Here is a 12,775-nt window from a genome sequence, read left to right as displayed (position 1 = left end):
TATTGTTAACAAAAAAGTAGAAAGCCCTGTAGCAATACATTTTTTACAGTGTCATAATAGTAATTCTAATGGGTTATGTGCAACTATTTTAGAACAAATTCCTGATTATAAGTATAATTGTTCAAACATAAAACGTTTGTTGCAACAAAAAGAAGCTATTTTTATTTTAAAGTTTAAAACTTTATTCCCTGAAGGTCTTAATGAAGATTTTAACTGGAGAATGCTTGTAAATTGAATTCTGGTGCTTTTTATTATTAATTGTATAATTGATTCAATCAATGAATGTTTATGAGGTGTATATATACGTGAATAGAGTTTTAGTTATTTGTACTCCTTGAAGGCGTAGGCCGAGACGTCAGAGAAAAATCAACTTTTTGGAATAAATTGTTCTTTGGTGGATCCTTTTGTTGTTTCTTCCTTGGTGTGTTCCTGGTTGTTTTATCTATGTCCACGGATCCTCTCTTACAATTGCCACGAGTTTTTCGTGAAACCATGGATGGCAGCCAGTTGTCTTTAGACAGTTTCCTCACTAATTCCACTGAGAGAGGTGAGCGTCTGCCTTTAACCAGAAATTCAACAGACAAAAATTTACCTATTTGGGAACAATGGGAGCATGAACGTAAGAAACGCTTTCCTAATCCTTTTTCTTCTGTGGGTAAGAAAACCTCCTTACCGCTAAATGCTGAACATAAGCTATTATTTGAAAATTTGGAGAAAAAAATGTGGAAAGAAACGACAACTTTCTTTAATATTTGTGGGCTACAAAGATATATTGACACAGAAACTACTCCGAGAGGTTTAAGGGTGTATAAAGATCCCACAACACCCTTTGATTTAACTATAGACACTGATATTGCCTTTCACGAGCGATGGGTTACTGCTGCCCATAACTGTGTCACTAAATGGCTCCACATTTTGGTGGAGCGAGACCAACTGAAACAAACAGAGTTATGTAAAGATATCAAGAAACTATGTGGTGACATATCTAAATGTGTTTCTGTTTCCACCTTAAATGATTTCCTTGTTCAAACTCAAGATAAATTAAAGGAGTTTGAACTAACTTTGATAGAACGCAAGAAAGGCAAACTTGTCAGAGACTTGCGTGATTATGAAATGAATAAGGCTTTCATTCCGAGAGCCAATCGGAACAAAGGACGTAAACGAGTTAGGTTTCAGGCTGAATCCAGCTATGCACGTCATCCTAACTCGTCGGCGTCTGCTTCTGAAGGTGGTTTCACCTCTGGTGAGGAAGAATACGGAGATCCAGAGTTTCCCGGCTTACCGGCAGCTCAACAACCAGCAGGTTTTTGGCAAATATTTCGTAATGAATCATTTCAGCCCTCCAAGAATTTACAAGGACAGAAACGCCAACGGGAATTTACATCATATACAACATATGAACAAAATGGACAGGGTGGCCATAAGAGAGGTAAATGGTAACCCAGTTCGAAGTCATCACAGTGACTATGTTGTAAATTTATTTAAATATACATTTAAAGATGAAGAAATTCTAGTTTTGAACCTTGGTTTGAAATTTATCCCTACAGTTGTGTCAAGGCTACATGATTTAAAAACTGATGTGTATAAGTTTGGCAGGAAACTACATCTTAAGTACTTTTTCAGTCAGAACACTAGTCAGTCTCAGTATGATTCTGACAGTAACTCCAGTGTTTCTTTGGATAGTTTCTACTCATGCACTTCTGATGAGTTTGCCAATGCATATTCTAGGTTGAATACAGAAAAAATACCTTCTAACAGTCATTTTACACCTTATGTTTTACATAATGAAGTTTTAAATTTTGTGAAAATGATTAATCATACTATTGAAATAACATATGATTCGTTTATGCGCAATAAAAGTAATATCAAGTATAATATGACTTTTAAAGAATGGCAAAACTTACTTTTGCTTAGCAAGAGGGATCATATAATTTTCAAACCTGCCGATAAAGGTAATAAATTGGTAGTTCTTGATCCTAAGGATTATTTTCATATGTGCATGGAACATCTTAATGACAGCCATACTTATGAAAAAACAGATATTGAGAGCTATAACTCTGCTATTATGGAATATAAAATTCTTATATCCAAGGGTTTGAATCTAGGCTACTTCGTAACCAGTGATGTTAAAAATAAATTTCAAGTTGATGATTGTGACATGGCTTATTTTTATTGTTTACCCAAAATACATAAAGATTTATTGAAACCATCTGGCAGACCGATTGTTTCAGGTCGCAAATATTTCTTGCGTAATTTGGGTATATTTTTACATCATTATTTTTCATCTTATGTTAAGGCACTACCCTCTTTTTTGATTGATATATTTGATTTTCTTGATAAAATAAGAAATGTTAAATGGAATAAGAAAATGTATTAGGTTACCATTGATGTTAAGAGCCTATACACAAGCATCAGCCATAGTTTTGGCATATAGGCTATCAGGTTCTTTTTAGGTAACTCTCCTGTTACTGAATATATTGTGGAGTTAACCCAATTCTCTTTAACTAACAATTTTGTTTGAATTTCACAATGAGTTATATCGTCAGAAACAGGGCACTGCCATGGGGGCTGCCTTTGCCCCCATGTATGCAAATTTAGCCATGGGGCTGTTTGAGCTTGAGTATATATATAGACACCAATTTTTTCACAAACATGTCATTAAATACTATAGATATGTGGATGACTTAATTTTTTTAGTGGAAGGTGATCAGGCTCTGGCCCATCAATTTTTTGTTGATTTAAATTCTAATAGATTTTCCTTGAAGTTTGATGGATTAAAAATAGATACTTGCATTCCTCTTCTTGATGTCAAACTGGAAATTTTAAATGGTCAAGAGTTAATTACTTCAGTAAATAGAAAATTCACAGGCATTACGCAATATGTACATAGTTCTAGTGGTCATCCACCACATACCATCAATTCCCTGCCATATAGTGAAATGTTGCGTATTAATAGATTATGCAACAATGAGGATATATTTCATAGAGAATTAAACTTGTTATATAATTCATTTTTACAAAGGGGATATCATGAGTCTATGTTACAAGAGAGCTATGGAAAATTTTTTAACAATACTGATGAACAATATAAACATAACAAAATATTTAGGAAACAGGATGATGCAAGGAATCTGAACATTAGTTCAGAAGATAAAGAAACTATGTATTTTGTTACTAAATATAGTTGTTTTTCTAGTGAACTTGTTAAAATAGTTTTTCAATTTTGGAATTACTTATGTTCTTTGAACAATGTTAAAACCTGGTTAAATGCTGATTTAAAATTTTCGTACTGCAGGGGCAGAAGCATCAAGGACATGTTAGTCAAAAGTAAATTTAACTTTCCAAGCGATGCTGTACATCACCATCTTACAAGTAGGGGCACACTTAGGTGTGGTAAATGTAAAGCTTGCAAGTTTGTGGTTCCCTCCTTTGAATACATTAATAACATTGCTTTTCAAGTCAAACATTCTTTTAATTGTTGCACAGAAAGGGTGATCTACGCCTTAAGTTGTCCGTGTAAGAAGTTTTACATCGGAGAAACTAAGAGAGCCTTTAAAATAAGGCTCTTGGAACATGTCAGAGATATTGTTAACAAAAAAGTAGAAAGCCCTGTAGCAATACATTTTTTACAGTGTCATAATAGTAATTCTAAAGGGTTATGTGCAACTATTTTAGAACAAATTCCTGATTATAAGTATAATTGTTCAAACATAAAACGTTTGTTGCAACAAAAAGAAGCTATTTTTATTTTAAAGTTTAAAACTTTATTCCCTGAAGGTCTTAATGAAGATTTTAACTGGAGAATGCTTGTAAATTGAATTCTGGTGCTTTTTATTATTAATTGTATAATTGATTCAATCAATGAATGTTTATGAGGTGTATATTTATGTGAATAGAGTTTTAGTTATTTGTACTCCTTGAAGGCGTAGGCCGAGATGTCAGAGAAAAATCAACTTTTTGGAATAAATCGTTCTTTGGTGGATCCTTTTGTTGTTTCTTCCTTGGTGTGTTCCTGGTTGTTTTATCAGGGTCATACCTGCCTGGGCTACATAATCAGAGAGCTCCTCTATGTCTCTTTTCATGTAGTCCAGGGAGGTACGTCTCAGGTCGTTCACACCAGCATGGACAATGACTGTGTCATATTTGTACTTGCCGTGGAGTGACCGTGCTTGTGTTATGTGGCGGATTCTAGCGCCCGATAGGCAGCTTACTGTGACCCTCTCCTTGTTCAGCCTGACTGACTGCTGCAACACAACAAAGCTGAACTGAAAACAGTACAGGCTGTTTTGTCTTAGGTCATAAAATGGACCATCAAGCTGGGGAGATGGAGTTTGGCTCTGCTCTAAAAGTACACAAAAGCTCTGGAAGTCAGGTCAGAATGCAGAGATCCACATGCAGCTAACTTTCACAGATAATGAAAAATACTGCAGGCACTGATCCTTATGATAAACTGATGTTCAGGGAGACCATGCGAGCACAGAAGCAGGTATTATGGCCACTTAAATCTAACACTGGCTGAAGGTCCTGAGTCTTAAGTGAAGCTAGACAGAGTATGTAATAATATCCTAGTCCTTGCCAGTTTGATGTGACCTCCAAAACTGCTCTGTTTTTGAAGCTTTAACACCTCCTTTCTTGCCAATTTATGGGGAAGACATCTGCCAAGTAACTAAGGAAATGACTTGGGAGTAGAGGAGAGACTTTTTAAGAAAGCTTCAGCTATCACTTCTACTCATACAAAATCTGGTAGAGCCAATGATGCTAACGCATGAAAGGAGTACTTGAACCTGATCGCTTCCTTCACTGGGTGCCAGCTTTTTTGTCAGGACCGTTGTTGGACACCAGGAAACTGCATGCAAACATCACATCCATGGGAACCACATTCTTTGGTCCAGCATATTTACTGGAAATCAATGGGAGAAGATTGCTGGTTCATATGTAGACTGTCCTGCTAAGGAACCTGCACATACTGGCAGAGCTAATGTCTCCACTGGCCCCTTCCACAATTAGGAACATGACAGCTGTGAAGGATAAACTTTTACAACTGCAGCTATAAGAGTTTGCCCTTTGTCCTTCACAGCCTTGAGATGACACATTCTCTGATCCAACCCCCTGGAGACCCATAAATGAAGAGCCCAAAATGGCCACTTTGGCCCTTGACAGAGGACATCAAGTAGAATGACAATGCAAGATCCAAGAGGGTGGGAGACTGGTAGTGATACAACAGTGAAAATGAAGGAAAGGAAAAGAAAGGCCCACCCAAACAACCCAAGTATGGCCAGGATAAAGAGAATAGGGACAGTGGGTGGGTATACAGACTGCAGCAATGAATGTACGCCAACATCAACAATTACGCTAAATTTCTAAAACAACTGTACTATCTTAATCACACTATTCACTGTTGTAGTCCCCATCTGTGGGAGGTCTCTCAGAGCACAGACCCAATGTGTAGCTGGTCAACATGGGATCCAATAAGACAACAGACCTTGCAGGATTGCAGAAATACTTCCTGCCCAAGCCCTGGATCCAATTCTCAATTATACGTTTTTGGGAAGGTGTGGAGTGAGGGACAGCATACAGGATCATAACATTTAGAATGTCATTTTATTTCACTTCTGTGCCTAGCTGTACAATCTGGGCTAACACAGTGAACGACCTTTTCCACAATGTTATATAATTTGGAATGCCTGACACAAATTAAAAAGACAAGTACTCTGCTATCTCTGATATACTTAGAACAATGTGTATAGGCGTATGGCTTTCAGGTAGAAGCAGCATTCTCCATTTTAGAGATATGTCCATCAGGTCAGCATCAAGCACTACATGTGTAACCAAATGCACTGTGTACTGCAATATTAATTTCCTCACCTGAATTCTGGTGTTCTGGACAGTCTTTCTGAAAATGTTCCACAGATCCACACAGCCTGCAACAGCCACCTATTAAATGAAAAATCAGAGATGACCAAATGGACATAACTGCAATTCGTACAAAAAAATTACTACTGCTGCAAACATTATCAATATCCTCCTCTTTAACAGGTTTTGAAAGTGAACACAAAGCAATAGTTATTTTACAAAGACAGAAATCTTAATACACAGGACATATACTTAATGTCTGTTGTGAACTTCATAGTCCTTTAAACAATACTATTCCAATTTTTTTGCATATAACAATTCAACAGAGCGTGTACAAAAGTTTATAATAGAAAATACAGTTGTGTGAAGTACTTGCTGATGTTGTCTCTTTTCAGTATTCATTACCTATATTTACTGACTACTGTGAATGTTTAAACAATTCTGTTTTTAATGATCTCCCAAAACAATAAAAATGCTTGTGAAACTGTACCAATAAGGAAGTGCAAGCATAGACTTAACTCAGAGTGGCATGGGCGGCACACAGAAGCAACATAATTTTCACTAGAAGACTACAGGACAAATTGCAGTTATTTTCAAAGGACAAACCAAACAACATTAAATGATTAATATAAAGAACTTCTTTGACACACAGCAGAGAGAGACATTTGAAAAAAAAAAAACATGCAAGTTTAACAAGCAAATTGACCTATGACTTAAAATTGGTATTATAATGAAGTTGATATTCTAAAATTGTGAGTAGAAAGAAAAGGAAATGTCATGTTCAGCTTCTCATATGCTCCTAAAATGTAGGGATCTATTTGACCGAGGTCCAGAGTAAATTGTTGATATATTTAGGATATTTTTAACATGATTTGTCAACTGACTACATTTTTATCTGTTTGGATAGGTGACTATGTTTGTGCAATGTTTTACAAACTTTTAGACGAAAAAGTTACTCCAATTCAAAGATTTTGAGTTAAACCATTTGAAAGAAATATAAAGTTTTAATAGGCAAAAAACAAATAATCTGTATGGTTAGACTGTTCTTATGTATATTATGCATAGTAATATGTAAAAGTGTTTAATTTCCACATAATATAACTAAACCTTGGTATATTCAAGTCCTATTTTGCTAACTAAGGCTTCCCAAACCTTTTGAGAATATCTGCAAAACAAATAAACAAAGAAAATCAGCATTCTCTTCTCTGCAGTCTATGCAACGCCTGGAAATTATTGAAAAACACCAAGCTTTTTTTTATTTTATTTTTTATTTTTATTTTTTTTTGAGAGAGATAAGATGGCCATAGCTTAAAATCATAAACTGAGTAAAAAGTGTTTTTTTTTTCTAAAAAGGATGTAGCTTACTATAATTAATGGACTTGTTGCAGGTTCATAAACAATCCAGTAAGAAGAGAATAAAAGGGTACGTTTAAATTTACTGATTGTTAATGTACAGGTTTTTTGAAGTTGTGAGGTTTAAAGTCTGTAACAGTTCTTGTTAATTCTTGATAATAAGTTTATATTATATTTGCATTAATACAAATGATTTGGTTGATTATGGGTAAATATTCTTTAGTCAGGCTCATTAACTTGCACAGATTTTGGGTAGTCCATAATAAAGTCTCCTATCACTTTCTTTTTAATAAAGGAAATTTGTTTACATCAATCATTTGGCTGCTTAGTAAGATATTTGGATTACAGTTAATTTGGTTGTTAGCAGCATGTAGCAGCCTTCCACACCAAATGTAATCAATCCGTGTCTGAAAGGCATGTATCATACTTCTGAAGAATTTGCAAATTTTTACATTCTTTGCCTTCCTTACAACTGTTAAGAATGGACTACTTAAGATATTGCTTGAATATTTTTTAAGGGCTTGTATACAGAGACCAACCCAAGGAGACCATTTGCTAGATCTGTGATTTAAACTGATAGTAAGCCAAAGTCTGTTTGCTACTGTGACTAACATAAATGAAAGTCTGGTAGACCCAATCTTCCTAACAGGTTAGGCACTGTTAATTTGCTAGATTTAATTAAGTATAATTAATTTGGGAGACCACCACGGGGAGGACATGCAGACTTTTGTGTGGAGTCTGCATGTCCTCCCCACGGTTGAGTGGGCATTCGAAAGACGTGCATTGAATGGGCGTGTCTTCGTTGAAGGTTGGGCATCGGGCTGGCAACTTGACACCATAAAAAACAACTGCCAATCATAAGCGGACCAGAGTTCCGCTGTGGCAACCCCTAACCGGGAAAAGCAAAAGACAACAACAACAACATATACATTTTGAAAATGTTGATTCAATAATAATTTATACATTTGTTAGGTAGAATTTGAGTTTATCTAAAATAAAATACCACCTTTGGAAAAGTAATCACTTTAATTATACAGTAGTAACTTTTTGTGAGAAAAGAAAATTTCATGTTTGACCATCTTTGAATGTCATTTTGAATCTTAGTCTAACATTTACCTAAATTTTGTTGAATATTTATAGTGCTTATGCTATTAAAAGTAATGGCTCAGTGCAAGTATGGTCCTTTACAGCAACATTAACTCCACCACAATACAATTTATATTGGAAAGGGATAGACAGTTTACCCTTCAGGACACAGCAAATACAAATGTTGCATTTTTTTGTGTGTGTGTGTGTGTGTTTTGTGCTTGGTCTATGATACAGTTTGCCATTCACTTGAACAGAATGTGAAACTGTATTATTTTCTCAATAGGGACACTTAATAATAGTAAAGCAGCTTGGTCTCCTGAAGTGGAATGGTATAATGACAATACTATTGTGACATCGTGTTATTTTACACAGTGACATGTATTAGTACGGAAGTCTGGTTCTGTGAACAGATAAGGTTTAACAATACCACATTAGTGTGTCTTCTGTCATGACCGCAGTTAAAAACACTGCATGGGCATTTTTAATTTCAGTGCTAGTTTCTGGGGTTGTTTTGTAAAATTTTTTTTTAAGATTGTGCATGGGTTCAGTGGGTTGAGGGGCCAACTGGGTTTTAGATATATGTCTGTAGCAGGCAGTGCTACTGAGGCTTTGACAGCTCTGGAGTTGTCTTTGGTTGCATGGAGTCAAGGTAGTACTAGTGTCTAGGACAACTTTTTTTTAGTGGATTTTAGTATAATTTCAGTGTTTTTTTGTGGTGATGGAGTTTGTGTATTTTTTAAAAAGAAATGTGTGTGTGAATAAATTTGCAATTAGAATGTTATATTTATTTATGCAGTTTTGAGGATTTAAACTTTTTGCTAGAGTTTTACTACTTACTGTAGGTACAACTGTTATTAGTTTTTCCTGAACATGTACGTTAGTGCAGATCTATGTGAAAAATATTCTTTTCAAAAACATGACATGGTAGAATTAAAATTTAATAACATGGAACTCTACTAATAACAAACCCCGTTGCTTAACATTCCAGAGCCTTGGTAAGGAACACTGCTTATTACCTTGACTGATTCACAGATGTAACCCTATAATAAAGGTAACTGTTACTGAGCTTACTGTCTCATCCACTGGAGTTGCCAAATTACAAAGGGTGTAATAACAGATTGGCATGTAAGCCAGTCAAATAGCTTTAACAGCCTTAATGCATACCAACCTCTTAAGTAAAGAGCAACAGCACCATTTAAAACAGCAGTAACATCACTGAAATAATAAACACAGTATAACAATGAAACAAAATGGTAAACTAATAAATCGAGAGCAGAGTTTAAAAAAATGAACACATCAGCAATCATCTGTGACACCAAACTAAAAATATGGACACCGCACGCAAGGATCATGGAACTGTAACATTAGTATTTCAAAGTCGAAAGGTTTCACTAGCTATCTAATCTTCCCTGATCTCTGGTAGCCACTTTCTATTACCAATGAAAGTGCCCAGCAGAATAAAAAATTGCACCTACTTCCCCTTCTGGTAGCTACATTCATCTCACCAGGATATATTTTGTCTTTATAACATTCGTAAGGCAGAATAAGATTCACAGCAGTAAACCACATCGGCAGCAAAGCACCCTTCTTCCCATCTGTAATCAAGCCCTCTTCTTTTCAGAAGAACGGGATGCAACTAATATACCTAACAAAAAATCTTGTCCAAAAAAGCAACTTAAATCTGCTCTGTATTAGGTCACAAACTATGAATGACTGGCCAGTCATAAAATACAAACTGCTGACATCACTACCAGTCTGTAGAAGACAGTGGGTACATGTTGTTAACCTGCACAGAGATAAGAAACAGATGATTTTATAATCAAACATAATTTCATCACTTTGAGGAAGAAATGACCAGGGCAGGAAATGACAGCTTGGTCTCCTCAGAGTCTTAAACAGAATGACTAATTTCCTTCATGCATGATTTCAGTAGCCCATGCCCTGCATCTAGGAAATGGTTCCTTAAATGTGGAATAAAACTTGGATATATACCTGTCATGCTTTGAATGGCCTGACCCACTACTCCAAAAGTAATCTATGCATGCTGCGAACAATCTTTTCTCCTACCCTGTACTAGCATTGCAAACCATCAAATGAAACTAAACTGACTTTGAGGAAACTTCATTATGAACTTCCTTAAACCCCAGCACCATTAAGTACCCCAGGGGGAATCAGTCCTACTGAAGTCCTTATGGCCATCACAGGTGAAAAGAAAACACCCTTGAAAGTACTTCTGAAGCTTGTAAGTGTCTACCAAACTGAAGAAATCTGGTACTTCCATATTATGATGCGCCTCTCCCCTTCACTTTATTATCACAATCAAAGCATGCTGCCCAAAATAACTTCCATGGCACATTTCTGGTGGAAATCTGAACCCCAGGGATAAGGAAGCCACTGCTTTCAAGGGAATGGGTATTCCAAATCCCAATCAAGAAGTGCCCAAGGTAAGTTTACTGCCTGGTAGCATAACAAAATGCCAGGCAGATAACTGACCTTTCATCTCAGACCTACAATGCTGGTTAATATTTTCTCCAGGACTTGGCAAGCGCAGATGAAAGAACCCATTTTTCCCATTTTCATACCTGTCTTTACGTTAGAGATACTGGGAGGCTCTGTAATATAGAAAAATGTTCTGGTTAGGATACAGTGTTAACTGTTGCAATGTACCCTTTACAGGCTGGCTGTGTATGTGTCAGCACATTTAAGATTGCTTATGTTGTGGTTTGTAGTCGCTGTATATGCTTTTCTACTGCGTATGGATGTTCTTTTTGTGGCACTATTTTGTGTATGTTGGTTTATACATATGCGTACTTTGTTTTGTGGTATTAGATTATGGTTTTGTGCAGTGTATGCTGTTGTTATAGTGTTTGTGTTGTGCATATGTTTTATGCTGAGAATGCATGCATCACACTTTCTGCTGTCTTTTCTGTTGAGGTAGTATCTGTTTTACTGACTAGTGTGTGTTTTGGGGGATTTTTTTTATTTTATTAGCACCTTTTGCAATGCTGATTAAGTGTATTAATTTTACAGCATCTTGCATTTCATAGGTCACTACATCAACTGTATTAGAATCTTTAGATAATTCAATCATTTACTACATAGCTCAGTTCAGTGTCATGCTGACACTTTTTACGATAGCCTTTCAGACTTCGATACATGTATTTTTTAAAAGTCTTTATTAACTCACAATGTAAACAATATAGGTACACACCCATTAATAATAAAAAGAATCGGTAACACTTTTACATTATTTTAATGCACTATACATACGTTTTGTTTTTAACATTCACTTCAACATTACAGAAATGGCTCAGCTCTTGCTCACTTCACCTCCTACACTTTATTTTGCATGTGCCGTTCACATAATTCCATTTATTTCTAGATAATTTACTCCCTCCTTTTCCCAAAGGTCCCACCTCCAGTTCTTTTATCTGCTTTACAATACTCAGTACTTCAAATAGGGCTGGTTTAGATTTTGATTTTCAATTTTCTAATAACTTTTTTTTTAGCAGCTAATGCCATTAAACTTAGTATGACATTATTATGTCTAGGTAGTTCAGATCCTATGCCCCAGCTGAAAATAAACTTCCTCAGTTCTAAACAATTTGCTCCTCCCACATTTCTGACAAAGTACTCTGCAGGGATTTTTTTTTTAATCAGCCAACTTGCAGCATTACCAAAAAATGCTCCCAATTACCTCTTTCTTTTTCACTACATCTCCAGCATTTCCTAACTACCGAGGAATATTCTCTAAAGTCTATCTGGGCTATACAAATACATGTGCAAATACTTCCAAGACAAAAATCCCAAATCTTCTGGACTTTGCTATACACTTGGGAGCCATACAGATGTACTCCCATTATTCTTTCATATACTGCCTTTCCTTTTCCTCTTCAAACACTGTTCTTTTTCTTTTTATATAGTTACTGTGCAATACTTTATATGCCTTAATAACTATCCATTTTGAATAGTGGCTTCTGTTATAGAATCAACTAAAAACTCTACCAAAGTTGATCTTTCACTTAGCACTCTCCTATGCCTTTGTCTTCGCCTATACTGTTATCAATCCCTGGTAATAAAAGCACTCTCTAACCTGTGTTTGAAACTTTTGGTTAGCTTCATCCCACTGTTAACCTTTCTCTCTCTCACTCTCTCTCTCTAGTTATTTGCTCCCATTATCTTGCTTCATTTGTTAAATTACTCCAGGAAATTTAAGTCCACTCGTCTATTTTCTATACCTCAACTTGGAATCCTTGTTGGTAAAATCTCCTTTATCCACTTCAGTGCTTGCTTACTCCTAAAAATACTTTCTGCTACTTTATGAATATATTATTCTGTATTAAGGACCTGTACCCAAAACAGAAAACTACTTTTATTTCTTGAACTCTGACCTTTTTCATCATCATCCCTTTTGAATTTGATTTATAATCTTCTGCTTGTATTATGTGTACGAGCCTCAACAGCCCAGCTCTAAAGCATC

At 35.7% G+C, this 12,775-nt stretch overlaps 1 protein-coding gene across 1 annotated transcript in view; it reads right to left on the bottom strand.

Annotated features, from left to right (window-relative positions):
- The window catches only part of ZCCHC9 (zinc finger CCHC-type containing 9), a 252,435-nt gene that overhangs the window by 63,429 nt on the left and 176,231 nt on the right, over positions 1-12,775 (bottom strand). The window contains exon 4 of the mRNA XM_044062592.1: positions 5,866-5,934. Coding sequence (XP_043918527.1) covers positions 5,866-5,934 — 69 coding nt within the window. The remainder of the gene's footprint in view (positions 1-5,865; positions 5,935-12,775) is intronic.

The sequence above is a fragment of the Protopterus annectens genome, chromosome 2.part1 (genome assembly GCF_019279795.1).
Source record: "Protopterus annectens isolate FY-2018-M chromosome 2.part1, PAN1.0, whole genome shotgun sequence".
NCBI classification, from domain to species: domain Eukaryota; kingdom Metazoa; phylum Chordata; order Ceratodontiformes; family Protopteridae; genus Protopterus; species Protopterus annectens.
Note: the sequence above shows the minus strand (reverse complement) of the source record. Positions and strands in the feature narration are given on the sequence as shown.